Source organism: Podarcis liolepis (genome assembly GCF_965112155.1).
Source record: "Podarcis liolepis genome assembly, chromosome: 14".
NCBI lineage: Eukaryota > Metazoa > Chordata > Lepidosauria > Squamata > Lacertidae > Podarcis > Podarcis liolepis.
Window position 1 is genome coordinate 18,755,489 of NC_139569.1, and position 15,196 is coordinate 18,770,684.

At 44.9% G+C, this 15,196-nt stretch overlaps 1 protein-coding gene across 3 annotated transcripts in view; it reads right to left on the minus strand.

Moving 5' to 3' along the window:
* CAPN15 (calpain 15) overlaps nt 1-15,196 on the minus strand; it is a 102,254-nt gene that overhangs the window by 8,651 nt on the left and 78,407 nt on the right. For all 3 annotated transcript variants that reach the window (XM_083473626.1, XM_083473624.1, XM_083473625.1), the window contains 6 exons: nt 10,915-11,123; nt 6,574-6,757; nt 5,450-5,673; nt 3,717-3,842; nt 1,851-2,003; nt 504-665 (listed from right to left, as the gene is read on the minus strand). In XM_083473626.1, the coding sequence (XP_083329752.1) occupies nt 504-665; nt 1,851-2,003; nt 3,717-3,842; nt 5,450-5,673; nt 6,574-6,757; nt 10,915-11,123 (1,058 nt within the window). The remainder of the gene's footprint in view (nt 1-503; nt 666-1,850; nt 2,004-3,716; nt 3,843-5,449; nt 5,674-6,573; nt 6,758-10,914; nt 11,124-15,196) is intronic.

A 15,196-nucleotide genomic window follows, 5' to 3' on the forward strand; every position in this document is an offset into this window, starting at 1 on the left:
ATAAACACCACACCTTTTAATGAGGGCCAGTGTCATGGCTTGAGGACCAGATTTTCTCGGCAGTGCTTTGCCTTCCTGATAAGTATTAAGTGGCAGCCTTTCACTGATATAGAAGGAAAGGGATGTTCTCAGGGCCAATCATTACGGCAGGGGCTAAACCTGTTCCATTGAGAAACAATAATGCCCCTATCTGTGTAGCCACAGTTATCCCATCTAGATAGCTGCAACCTTCATTCTGTTCCTTAGTCATGTTAGAGCAGGAAGAATGGCAGGAAATGGCTTTTATGTTGAGAGAGGATAGCAGTGCCACCACCATCATGCTATGTGTCAGCTCAATAGCACAGTTGAGCTGGAACTGGAGATGGGATTAACAAGAGGGGTCAATGCACAAGTGACAATTGCCAAGACGCAATGCCAGTTCTAGAGTAATTAGGGTGATGTAAACAGTGTGCAAGAGCCTTGAATCTTTCTCAGTGGCTGATGAGTGTGATCTGCGACCTCACCTGCTGCCTTCCTGGAAAAGGGCGAACTCCAAAGTTGCACGCTCCAGCACAGTCAGTGAGGTGACGGTAATGGGTCCACTGGCTTTGTTGGGAAAGGTGCCCTGCACACGAACCTCATGCCAGTCTGAATGGAGCTTGCAGATGTCCACTGAGTCGAAATACCTGGGCAAGGGAATAGGCAGTTGTCAACCCCGGAAGCAGCTGTAGCCAAGATCAGACGAGTCTCTTTTAGACAGCAATCAAGGCACCCCTATAAAATCTTCATTGGTAATGGCACAGTTTCTTGGGGGTGGCGAAAGGAGGACCACCTTTTTGTGGAAGAGACAGCTGTGTTGCTGTCCATCTTTCTCTTCCCTCTACACTAGGGTGGCAAACCTTTTCTAACCTGAGGACCAAGGGCAGAATGCAAAAGGGGGTAGTGCCACTCTCATAACCAGCACAGACAAAGCTCCTAGTGTAGAGGAGCACCTCAACCAATAAGTGCCAATCAGCTGGAGGATGGAGGGAGCATTTTTCTCTCATCGTAGCATGAACTGAAAGATTCTCCTCTCCTTCCAGGAATGTGCAGTAACATACTTTGCAATGGCCTTCCTGACACTGCAAAAATTGCCTCTTTGTTCTCTTGCCTGCCACTCCTGCTAACAGGTCGAGAGCGCTCTGGAAAACTGGAAGGAGTGATTCTTCCTGTTCCCAGAGTACTTCCACCTGCTTGCAATGAAGCACTCAGGGGTTCCCACATTCAGCGCCATAGTTGTAAATTTTGCCGGGAGCTTGAGGCCCACATTAAATGGCTTGGCGTGCCTGATTCTGGTCTCACACTTTTAAAATATTCTAGTTTTCTGTGAGCTCCATCACAATAGAGGGAGAATGCACAGCCCCCAAAGAACTGGAAGCAAATTCAAATTAACAACTCATGAGAAGGACAGAGGATTCAGAGCAGCAATGCTATTTTACCATTGGGTGTTGTGCTGTTTTTTAAATGGAGAGGAGCAGCAGTTCTTGTTTCTCCCTAACAAGCCATGATCAGCAAGCTAACAATAAACCATGGCTTAAAACTGGCTGGCCATCCTGACTTGTTAGGGAGAAGCAAACCACAAACCCTGGTTCAGAAGGAAGAGGTTGGTTTGTCCCATTCGCACCAGGGAAGGAGCAAAGTGGGAGTGAATGAGCAGTGCGTATGAGCACTCTGCCTGTACACAGTAAAGCATGGTAAGTCAGCAGTACATGTGTCTGTGCCTTAGATCTGCATCAGAACAAGGAGGTCACATTCCAGCCAAATCCAAGCTTCTAAAGGCAGCAGAGCAAGGACCCAGAGACACAGGACAGTCTGTGCAATTTTGGCAGTACCTGATGAAGTCACTGTACTCCATCCAGAAGACCCCTTCACTGCTCCCGTGGGGCATCAGCTCATGCCGCAAGTGTGCCGGCCAGTGGGGCCATTCGTCAGACCAGCTACCGTTCCAGGAGAAGCGGCCCCAGGGGTTACGGAGTCGCAGGAGCCTGAAAGAAGCAGCAAGACAGAACTGAACTTAAGCTTCTTTATTCAAGTTATGAAGTTCTACTCTGCCTGCTCTTAAAAAAAGAAACCCTAAAGAGGGCTTACAACAGAGCAACATTCGTCAATAGCCACAAAAGAGACATTTCTTCCAGAACAACAGAATCAGATGAATCAGGAAGTTAAATTGCTTAAAGTATGCAGGGATATAAACGGTTTTTATGAAGGGTGGAACCAGACTAAAAGATTTTAGAATGAGTTAATTATTTTAGTTTCAGTTGATGAATCAATGATCAATCAATCGAATCTGAATGTGTGTCAAAACATTATATCTAGTGGACTTTATATTACATTATAGTAGTGGACTTCATTTTTAGATTATGCATACATGTGCTGAAAGAGGCATCATCCTAGAAAAGCCATTCTCGCTTTAAAACAAATACAAATGTCATCTGCATTTATAGTAAGAACTTCTAATTTGTTTTTTGCCTGCCCAATTAATTGGGAACCTGCTCAACCAACCCAGAATTTTTAAATGGATGAATCTAACAAATCAACCAACTAAGTTTGCAAACCTAGTTAGATTACATTTCCTGAAAATAACAAAGGGTGGGCTTTGACACCATTCTTTTGGGAAGAAGAGAGATCACCCAACACAGCTTTGGGCTTCTGTTTGATTAAGACGTGATGCAAAGAACAACAACCTTTTAACTGACACACAAATACACACAGGTCAGCAGAGGAGTGAAAAAAGAACCTGTCCCTGCTTTGAGGTCTAGTCAGTATGTCAGGCATAGATGGATGGTGGCTCCTGGGGCAGAGCTTCCTCCTGGAGACAGAAGGTGGGATGAGCACATATTGGGAGAGGTGCTCATTCCCCAAGGCTTGATGAGCCCAGGGAAGTGGTCTGTTTTGAACTTTATAAACCCAGAAGCAATTTTAACCCCAATCTCCAACGATTCCTTAAATCATTTCCTGCCCATGCTCATCTCTCTCACTCTCAGATGGCCAGACACAAAGGTCCAGCAGACTGTGTTATGTCTCATTACAGTTGCCAAGACTGAGAAAGAAAACACACTTTGCAATCTGGAAATTCTGAGGCCCTTTCACCTCTTTGCCTACCTCTCAAAATGATTTCACCCTGGGGAGGCAGGCAAAGAGCTAGGTAGGAGCACCAAAGTACCACTCTCAACACACCCTAAGCACTCTGCTTTGCCGTGCAATTTTTACTGAGAAAATGTTTTGGTCTTTGCAAGAGTCATGAATTGGCTCCAGTGGGATAAAATCAAAATTGCAGAATTCATCAACAAACAATGATGCAGTATCTTGGGGAAGTTGTAATAGTATCTTACCCTACATTAAACTCCCGGCTCTTTTCTGGGAAATAGATCTGCAATATTCTTTAGCTCTCATACCTGCATCTTTCCTTAGTGTATCTCCATACGGCCTTACAGTGATGTTATGTGGGCAGATAGTTGAAGTGAACAACAATCCACGAGTCAACATTTTAAATCAGATGTGGTGAACCTTTGGTCCTCCAGATGTTGCTGAACTACAACTCCCATCATTCCTGGACACTGGCCGTGCTTTCTGGGGCTGATACGAGTTTTAGTTAAGCAACATCCGGAAGAACAAAGGTTCCTGCCACTTGCTTTAAACCAAACAAGCAGCCTGCCTAATTAGCCAAGAGCCAGCAATCTTTTCTCGGCCATTTTTACCTGCACCCTTGCACATCTCGGACATCCAATATGGAATACGCATGCCGTGGACGAAGGCCCATGCTTTCGTAGGCTGCATCATCCACCTTCATGTTGCCCCCTCCACAGGATGCACCCATCAGAAAGCTGAAGGATGGGAAATAAAAGGGAGTGGGGAAGGGATAAGAGAAACACAAGGTTTACACTACCTGGCTTAGCATCAGGAGTCAATGGGAGGATAACTGGGGAGCTAAAGTTATCTTAAGGTATGTATCATCCCACATTTTGCATAAGCTGGAGAGGTTGTTAATGGCCTGCAGAAATACAAAGCTAGTCTGCCATCAGGCTAAGGGAGGTACGACCACTATCACTACAAGATGCAGGGACTGCAGATGCAGGAATTGCTTGGGCTTTTTAGGGCTGGTCTACACATACTGCAAAATGAGATGGCACAATCCTGGCATGGCAGAGTGGACTGTACCAGACTGCAAGGGGAAGAGGGTGCCATTTCTTAACAATCCCTTGTTGTGGAAAAACTCCCTGCAAATAATTTATTTTGAGGGGTGGGCAGGAAACAGCATGCCGGGCTAAAATATTCTAATCCACTCCTTGCTGTGCTATTTTTCTGCTTGTAGAAGGTTTCCTTTACACACAGAAGCAATCAGAAATATGATCCTGTACCTATAGCCTGATGTAGGGCAATATTTTTTACCACTTGATTCTGTTGCTTGTGTAGACTAGGCCTAAGTTTCTGATTATAGTATAATGATATAAATATGAGATTGGGCTTGACTTTCTAGGTTAATTCCTGGTTTGTTTCATATCAGTAGTAAGGAGGGACTTTGGCAAACATGCCTTGCAGCTGATGCTTTACAGTGCTGCTAAAAGCTGGTAGCAAAAGCCTCCTTGCAGGAATGCCCAGTTCCCAACTGTGCACGTGACACCACTTTTGAGCCGCTTACACTCAGTTGTCCAGCCTCCTGCTCCCCATGCAATGACTACATGCAATATAACCCTCACCCACCTTCCTGCCACGCTCCTCCTCTGCCTTGCAGTAATTGCTCAGCCTTGCACTCTTGGCAGGTGGAGCAAAGTGGGGAGGCGGCCTATATTCAGCAGCTGTTGCATGCAGAAGAGTATTGAACACAGGCAGGCAAAGCTGTGAATGGAAGGAGTTCTAACATTCGTATCCTACTGGGTGGGGGCTTTAACGGTATGATCTTTTAACAGGGGCTCTGAATTAGGTCACATCCACACCATACATTTAAAGCACATGGCCTCCCCTCCCCCCCCCCCAAAAAAATCCTGGGAACTCAACTGCTCCAGCTGAGAATTCAATAGTCCATGCAGCAGAAGCACAGAACAGAACAGCTTGGGGCTTCTCTTTTCTCTTGGGCTGACGGCACAGGCTGCACCTAGCTCTGAGTGTTCATGGGCATTTTGGACCAATACAGAAAGCATCCCATGACGCTAGCCTCTCCAAGGCAGCTCACTAGAGCAGTGCATTCTCAGATTTGCAGTCTATCTGCTGTTCCAGCTTACTAAGGATGAGGGTAGCCAAGGGGTGCATTTTACAGCAACAGGCCTCACTGGCCCGCCTTAGCTCTCTATCTTTGCTAGAGCCACAGCAGTAAGCTCAATGCAATTCCACTTTTCCCTTGGTCTAGATGCGGCCCGACCGGCCGCAGATGCCAAATCAGTCTTTATGCTCCTCACAGCTGAAGGGGAAAGCCCTCCCTCCTGCCTCGTCTTACCCAGCCTCCTTAGAACTCAGCATTTTGGCCCAGATGAGGTCAGTGTCAATGGGCTCCTCGCGAGGGTTAGTGGAGCTGACCTGCAGCATCAGGCTCTCGCAGGGGGCGCCGGTTAGCGTAGCTAGGCCTTCAATAGCGCGCCCTGCCTGGAGGGCAAAGTACGAACCATGGAGTTTGGCCAGGGCCTTCTCAATAAGGGCGACCCATAGCTGCTTCCTCTGGGCCTGGGGGAGAAGAACACAAATCAATGGCTGCAAACAAGGCTGTCGACCAACATCAGAGTTCATAATTGATTCTTTCTCTTTTAAAAGACTGTGTTAATTGCATTTAAATACATTTGCATGTTACAGATGGGCTAAGGGTGACCTTATCCGCCTACAGCACAAGCGTTAACAAAGGGTGGACACCCTTGGCAAGAGTTGTGTGTACTCTGCATGTAATTAAATGAAAACTCCGAGCCCAGGCAATCCAAGATCTATGCCAAGGAAAAGTGGATTTTGCAACTATATAAATTATGCAAACTGAGTGCAAATGCATAACTTATTCTGCTTTTTCAATGTTATAATCATAATACAGTCTGACATTGTTAAGTCATAGGAAGAGTAAGGAGACTTCAGCCATGTCGCTCAAACCCTTAAAATCGTATTCAGTCCTCTCTGTGGCTCCTGAAATTTCAGTGTGTATTGTCCAAATATTTTTTGAGCCTTCTTGTGCAGGATAAGAACTAGAAACCTTTTTAAAAAGCAAAATGAAATCGAAGCTGAAATTCTCAGGAAGCTAAATTCTGCACCCACCAGCACATATTCACTCTCGTAAACCACATTATGAATTCAGCCCTCTCCTTGTTCTAGACCAGATGGTCAATCTGTGGCCCTCCAGATGTTGTTGGACTACAACTCCCATCAACCCCAGCCATTCCCAGTCAAACAACATCTGGAGGGCTGCAGGTTTCCCATCTAAATGAACTTCTAAGCAGGAGACCCCATGCAGAGTCTTTTACAGGACACATAGGACAGCATCTCTCAGTTTGCTATAAAAGAGACACTTTCACACAACTCTGTTCCCAACCTCTGGCATATCCCCCTCTGTGGTTAGTGCTGGCCATATCAAATCCCAGCACCCACCTGAGAGAAGAGGAGGTAGCCACACTCATCACAGGGCAGCATGTCATCCACCAGCACAGTGGTCCAGGTGCCATCTTTGCAAAGCCGCACCTGATAGGCTCCCTCTGGACACATGGTCCGTGTAATCATGACCCGTTCCACCAACTCAGGCCTTTCTGCCAGCACAGCCAGAGCACTGAGGAACCTGAAAAAGAGGTGCCAGATGAAGCCAGTTAATACTGGGAAGGCTGCTCACCAGCAAGTCAATGACCACATTCAGATATCAATCTAGACCAGGCATAGGCAAACTCGGCCCTCCAGATATTTTGGGACTACAGCTCCCATCATCCCTAGCTAACAGGACCAGTGGTGATGGGATGATGGGAACTGTAGTCTCAAAACCTCTGGAGGGCCGAGTTTGCCTATGTCTGATCTATGCTATGGTTTCATGAGATGTGCCTAGTCTCCTTCTGAACTCACACACTCTCCTCCTCTCCTTCTGTATGGGACTCACTCCTGCTTTCAGTTAACTGTAGCTTCCTGTGTCATCTGAAGCAAGAACTGTACTTAACATTTGTATTATTAACAACAGATAATAGCAATCTACAAGGCCCAGGAGGGGCAATTAATTATGCTTCAAAGTGAGAAGCTGACTTGCACTATCATTCACTCGATGGTTTTTGGAGGTATTTTCATCATACAAGATAAGAATTATACTTTCTTTTCCAAGAAAAATCAAATATATTCAGTGGTGGATTATATTATTACTTCTCCAGGTATTATTAAAGACTGTAGAGAAATAAAGAATGTTTCAATTTTGTATGCAGATCATGCACCAGTGAAATTTGAGTGGCTCTATTTTACAAATACTCAGATTGGAAGTTACATAATTTGATCGTACAAAATAAAGAAACTGCAGACAAGCTGAGACAGCATATATATATATATATATATATATATATGCAGGTTTTGGTGTCCTCGGGTGTCTTCCCGTGTAAAAGTTGGGGTGTCTAGGCGACGTTTCGACGAGGTCTCACTCGTCATCTTCAGGCTGGTGCTTTCGGCTTCTTGTTACTGGAACAGAGCAGGATCTCAGTGTTTGAGTTCCTATAAATACTGTTGAGGGGGTGTGGTGTATAGCCTCCAACGTTCTGGGCAGAGAGGAAGTTCCCAGGTTAGTGTGCCTTTTCTTCTTTTGTTCCTTAATTACTCCTTAATTACTTGAGGGATATCTTGAGTGATTTCTTGAGTGATATTCTGAGTATCACTTAGGTGGGTCATTAAGTGTGGATTAGTTGCTAAAGCTTTCGTGTCTTGACCTCTTGAGCTTGTGAAGAGTTTTTCTGAGAAGAACTCTTCACAAGCTCAAGAGGTCAAGACACGAAAGCTTTAGCAACTAATCCACACTTAATGACCCACCTAAGTGGTACTCAGAATATCACTCAAGAAATCACTCAAGATATCCCTCAAGTAATTAAGGAACAAAAGAAGAAAAGGCACACTAACCTGGGAACTTCCTCTCTGCCCAGAACGTTGGAGGCTATACACCACACCCCCTCAACAGTATTTATAGGAACTCAAACACTGAGATCCTGCTCTGTTCCAGTAACAAGAAGCCGAAAGCACCAGCCTGAAGATGACGAGTGAGACCTCGTCGAAACGTCGCCTAGACACCCCAACTCTTACACGGGAAGACACCCGAAGACACCAAAACCTGCATTCCTGTACCCGTGAAAATCTACGAAAGCATATATATATATATATATATATATATATATATATATATATATATATATATATAAATGAAACTTAGAATGAATGAAATCTCCCCCAAACTATAATAAGGTATTCTTCAGATGAATTTGTATTAGCAGGTTGGAGTATTTCAAAAGAAAATCAGTAAGAAAATACAGTAAAATAGAAAAAAATCAGATGCATGACACTCTCTCTCTCTCTCTCTCTCTCTCTCTCTCTCTCTCTCTGTGTGTGTGTGTGTGTGTGTGTGTGTGTGTGTGTGTGTACATGGTCTGCTGAACTGATGCATCAAGTTCATATTGGAAATAGCAGTTACACTGGTGGCTGGTCTTCTTTGTTCTACAGGTAGGAGTAGCTAATGTGTCTTCCAAATGCTGGACTCCAGCTCCCATCAACCCCAGCCAGCATGGGTAGTGGCCAGGAATGATGGGAACTGTAGTCCAACAAAGTTTTTGAACCCCTCAAAATGTTGATCTGTGCCGGATGTGTGAGAAACAGGGCTTCATATGTTTATGTTTGTTTATTGATTAACAGTATTTGTATATATAGCCTGACAACTTGACGTTCTCTAGGTGGTAAACAACTAAGACAGATAAATGAGCATACCCTAGGACAGCCTTCCTCAACTTGGTGGCTCAATATATCTTTAGGACTACAACTCCCATCATTCCTAGCCACCAGCCATGCTGGTTGGGGCTGAAAGGACTTATATTCCTCAAAATCAGGAGGGCACCTAACTTGGGAAGTCTGGTCTAAGTGAACAGTGTCCATCAAATGTTTATAGCATTTCTCATATGATGTCTTTCTGTAATAAATTGTATTTAAGGTGACTTAATAGCATTTAATTGAACAAGTGGTTTTTTAAAAAAAATAAAAATAGATGCATGATTGCGAAATTTAGAAAGTCATAGGCTACAGGGAATAATCACTCTAAAGGCTAATTTTTCACCAATTGTGTGTGCAGACCACAATGAATTGATTTTTTTAAAAAAATCATAACATGGCACTACTAACTGAAAAGTTTCCAACTCTTAAAAATCCTTATTGGAGTCGTATTTCCCCTAACAGCTGATTCTACTGGATTCTGAGGTTTCATCTACTGACACCCACAGTTTTCAGTGATACTGAGCTGTGGTCCTCCAGTATGGGCAAAAGTGAGGGATGGTGGGAGCTGGAGTCCACCAGGTGACCCACTTTCACTTATAGCACCCTTTGAATTTAGTAAGCAATTTATTTATCCATATCTATGGACTGCAGCCCACCCCCAGGAATCAGTATGTACCCCTCCAACCAGAGCCCATTGCTTCTGGTATCCGGTTAGCATCATTCCACCAGGAAGGGGCAATATGACAACTTGTTAATGGCTTTCAGACCTCTGTGGAATCCTGAGAAGCTTATCAGAGTTCAATGAGAATCAATTTTTGGATTCATCTTTAGGTTCCCAAATCATCTTATAACAAATTACAACAGGACAAATTAAAACAGGAACATTACAACAAGATGATCATCAAACACAAACAAGATTAATCGAAAGACAGCTTGTCTACTATAACCAACCTTGCTCAGTCATCGTGTAGTGATGGGTGCAATTCTGGAGCACCTATTCTCACTTGACTTGGCCAGCATTCTGCGCAAATTGAGCATGTACCTTAATATATGGTCTAGAATCTTTGTCAGGGTTTGTGGCAGGCATGCAGAGTTCCTTAGCAGACACACTGATGTGGAAAGTGTTCTCTCAAGGCTTGAAAGCTTGACAGCCTCCAACAGAGATTATTATGGTTCATATTTTACACAGAGGAATGTGGAACTGTGATTAGAATGACCCCAGAGGCTTTCTTTTCACTCCTGCCTTCCCTAGTAATGCACACATGCAGGAAATTACTGCAAGGCCCAACAAGCCCGGCCAGCAGGCCACATGAATACTGTCCATGCTCTATAACAGTGTTATCCAACCTTGCACCCCCAGGTTATGTTGAACTCCAGCTCCCAACAGCCAGCATGGTCAATGGTCAGGGATGATGGGAGTTGTAGTCCAACGTAATCTGGGGAACACAGTCCTAGAATATGACCCCATAATCCTTTGAAGCGCCTCAGCAGATTGATCACTGTGAAAAATGCTGCTTGAATGATAACATGTGAAAATCACAGGGCTCAAAAGATTTAAATGTGATGTACATGTGCACATGCTAAGTACAGTCCCGCTCATGAGAAACTTTTCCATTGAGGTCCTGGCTTTGTAGCTAATCTTTCAGCCCTAAAGTGATCTGCATGTTGTCCCTGCTGAGGGGGGATTATTCTTGCTGGGGAAAGGTGGTTGGTTTTTCAGATCTTTATTGCATGCCACCAGGGGGCAGCCAACATCTGTAGTCAGCAGAAAGAAGGAAAGCTCTGAAAGTAGAAATGTAAAGGCCTTGGGGTGTCCTCCCACTCGGTGCTAGGAAGCCGGCTGAGCTGGCCGCAAATGCACCTGCCAGAATCTTGTGTCAGGATCTACCAAGTCCAGACCATACTCTCTGCTCGCGTACAATGGCCATTAGCAACGGGGTTCCCCCATATCTAATTTCCCCTTAAAAGTCACAGTTGAACCCGATTGCCCTTCATTCTTACCAGCAATTTCCCAGGAGCCCTTGCAGGATGTCAGAGGGCCGAGGTGTCCGGAAAACAGACCACTTGACTGAACGGTCCTTGAAGATGCTGCAGTTGATTTCATGAGGCCTCAGCCACTGCTTCACTCGCTGCTGGACACTGTCCCCTTCGGGGAAGCCAACTGACTTGGGCCCTGGAGGGAAACTGTCATCCACAAAGTTGACCTTGTTCTGCAGAGACAAAAATTAAGAAGCCCAAGGGCATCATTGTTACTGATATTCAGTTCCACATGAAAGCAGGGGCTCCTGCAGCAACTGTTGGACACATGCTGGCAGTCTTGCTTTAGAGACACGCAGGTCCCATCTGCACCATAGACTCAGAGCAGTACTATAACCACTTTAAACAGCCACAGCTTCCCCCAAAGAATTATGGGAACTGTAGCAGAGGGTTGTTAGGAGATCCCTATTCCCCTTCAAAGCTACAATGCCCAGTTTCTTGAGCAGGACTGACTGGCAAATCACTTTAGGAAATGAAGGTCTTTGAGAGGAAAAGGGGTCTCCTAACAACTCTTAGCACACTAAAACTATAGTTCCCTGGATTCTTGGGGGGGGGGCCATGACTGTTTAAAGTGGTACGATACTGCCTTAAATGTAAAGTGCAGATGGGAATTCAGTTCATTCCAACTTTCTTTCCTGTGCATATGCTAGAACAAAAGGTGGCTAAACAACAGCTAAAGCTGCTCCTTATCCAACAAACCCAGTACTGCTGAAGTATGGCTCCCTCTAGGGTTACAGGTCAATGTCTATCTCAGTTCCTGCTATCTGAGGACTAGCCTGCACATTGAGGTAGGCATACAGTGAGTCATACCTCTGCCCACTAAAGGGGATGAAACTGCCAACATCCTTTCCTTGATCAGCACCCATGGGGGCCTCAGCTGATGAAATACGAAGGTAAACAGGCAAGTGAGTTAAGCACCTGGGCATGCTCAGTAACAGGGCGAGTAGCCCAGTACAGCCAACTTCTTCTCCCCCTTAAATCTGTCATAGCTCCACTTTACATGTAAGCAAAACCAAGGAACAACTGCTATGAAGGCAGAATGCCCTGAATATCAATTACTGGGGAGCAGCAGAGGGAGAGGGCTATCACCCTCATGCCCAGTTTGTGAACTTCCCACTGGCATCTGGTTGGCCACTGCGGGGAAGAAGAATCTGGAGTAGAGAGGACATTGATCTGATCCAACTGCAGGGCTCTTCTTACGTTAAACAGTGAGACTTAGACCTGAGACAGTTCCAGGCAGGTGACTGAATACTTGAATCCTCCAGTATAGCCCCGTTTTCATATTTTCAAGCTTAGCTCTGCAGTGATGCAGGCAAGACATTTTAGCTCAATATAACCCAGTTTTGTACCAAGCAATGCAGGTATGTGACTTGTGTACATTTGCTGTTATTCTGCTTTGCACAAGAATGGAGGTGTCCTACAGAGCTATGAAATATGGCTCAGTTACTGGGAAAGCCAAATTAGCAGCCTGTCTGGCTTCTTTGGTTTTACTAAGCATGGTTCATGCACTTGTCTCCAACAATAAGGGCTAGAAACTTGATTTATTTATTAGAAGGTGGGGGGGTGGAGAATGAGATTCTTGGGATGCTGAGTTCTGCATTGCTTGTTCGGGTCACAGAATGCAAAAGTCCCTGATCGTATCTGTATTCAGAAATAGTGATTAAAAAGAATGTCTCAGAGTCAGACCACCTGATCTGTTCCCCTTCAGCTGCTGTGAAGAGAACTGGAGATCAACATCCATGATTCCTCGCTTTGCAGGCTTCCTGCAATACATTTCTTCCAGTTAGAGGAAAGGTCGTCATCCTACACACACTTATTTGGAAGGAAGTCATTTTGAATTCAATGAGACTTGCCTTGAAATGAATGTGCAAAGGAGGACTGTACTGCACAGTTGGCTTCTCTCCCTTCCCCTCTGTGCTGCTGTGTCCAGGCAGCAGCCACTGAAGCTCCCTCAAGCTTCAAACCTCCCAGCAAATTTCTGCCCCAACAGCCTGTTCTCAGTGCTCGCTGTGCTACCATTGCCAAGGCATGCGCCGGGGTCAGATGCTCCCTTGAGGTCCGTGAATTACAATGTGATTAATGCTGAAGGCTCTCCCAAGAAAGAAGCAGAGATGAAGGGATGGCATTTCCCAAAGAAACATGGAAAGAACATTAGCAAGCTAGAGGAGAATTGAGACTAAGTCGGGGAGAAGTGTGGATCTATTGTGTGTGCGTATGCGCGTCATGCAAATCCCTGGCAGCCAACAAACTGCCTCTCCTTTAGGGGACCAGCCATTGGGGCTTCTAGCTCCAGAGTCTGGATACTGATGCTTCAATACAAATCTGTCCTCCACAGCAGAAGACGGGCAAACTCAGGACAAAGTACAGACTTGTCTACTGCCTCAGAGTGGGCTTTCTCATGTACATGTTTCTCAAGGCACATGATTCTTGAACTCCTGGGTGCATGCTACAGTGATAAGCTGCAAGCACAAGATGTGCCCTCTGAAGGGCTCATACTCATATTAGGCCTGAGGGCAGGTGGCTAAGACTGAGCTGAGAATCAGAAGCCTCCTGTTTGAACCTCACCTCTGCCATAAACTCGCTAGATGGCCTTTGGCAAAACATTCTCTTTCAGTCTCAAACCTGTCACACACACACACAGCCCCATTTTGCAATAGAAGGACAGCACCACAGACTTACCTGATAGAGCTGTTGTAAGGAAAGAGCTTGGAGTAAATTGCTTTGAAATTTTCTAGACAGAGTTTTCAGTTGCAGTAGCTTGTGTATGAAAACACCCTTCCAAAAGAAGCTTATCTGGCATCCATTGTTTTGTCTATCTGGTACCACCCCAAGACATTTTTATTTTCCCAGGCTAACGTGAAATAGCTTTATCTACTATGCTTTTAAAAAAAATAAAATCATGCTGATATTCTCCATGCTGTTTTTCCTTTTGTGTTTATTTATTGTGATTTTATATTGGCGCATTTAAAAAAAATATTTTCTTCATTGCTGCTTTCACAATTTTACCTAAGGGTAGCCTAATAACATTTTAAATTATATAGAGAGAGAGAGAGAGAGAGAGAGAGAGACTGTATTTTAGCACTGCTGCATGCAAGGAAGGAAGTGCACAGGAGCTGTGCCACAACTACCCTCACCCCAATAATACACAAAATTGGAACGAATCCCTCAAGTCACTTCAGCACGTGAAGATCTGTTCTTCTCAGCACCTACAAAGACCTTCCTCTTCCAACAAGTCTTTGAAGTAGGTATCTTTCGCAGCCTGCATCTGTACTAGAATTGTTTTTAGATGTTTTAATTACTGTATTGGTTGTATGTTTGTTGCCCTGAGCTCCTTTGGGAGGAAGGGCAGGATAGAAATTTAATTAAATAAATTAATAAAATCTGGGGGAAGAGAGAGAATAGATTTTTGTGCTTCAGCAAGAATTGGGAGCTGGTGTGTGTGTGTGTGTGTGTGTGTGTGTGTGTGTGTGTCAGGGTTTGAGGGAATGCAATGAGGGAACATGACACACACACACACACACACACACACACACACACACACATACACACACGGAGAGAGAAGGCCTCCTCTATTCCTTGGCTGGAAATTTGGATGCCCTGCATGAAGGCCACCTGCTGTGCCTGCGCATTGCTCCCTCAGAAGTCTAACACGATTAAATTTCATTTCAGGCACCCGCTTGATGCGGCTTCAATCACATAGGCCGCTCAGAAATAAAACAGCACTTGATCATTAAAGCCACCGCACAATTAGTTATTAATGAGCGTGGCGAGTGGCCTTTTCCTGAGGCTGCCAAGCGGACCCAGAGGACACCTGTTCTTGCTAATTATACAGGGTGAAATCCCGAAGTTCTTCCTTGGGCTGAGCACCCTTTCACTGCATTCTTTAAAAGAGCACCTCAGGGGTTGGATCTTTGGGTGGACTGACCCAGGGCAGAAGGAGGAATATTCCTGGTATGAACATGGATCAGTTGCTAGATAGAACTTAAACCCAATTCTCCTAAAGTGCTTTGGTATTGCTGCTTATTTCAGGGCCAGAACATCACAAAGATGACTGATCATTGAAAGCCTGCATGCCTGTTAATGACAGTGTCTCACTAGGGGCCCAGGTTCAAATCCCCACTCAGAATGGAGCCCATTGATGCCCCTTTGAGTTCCTTGGAGGAAAATGCAGAATATCAATGCAATAAATTAACAGCTCATAAGTAGGAGCAAGGAGACTAATCACTTCATGTGCTTCCTTTCCCCC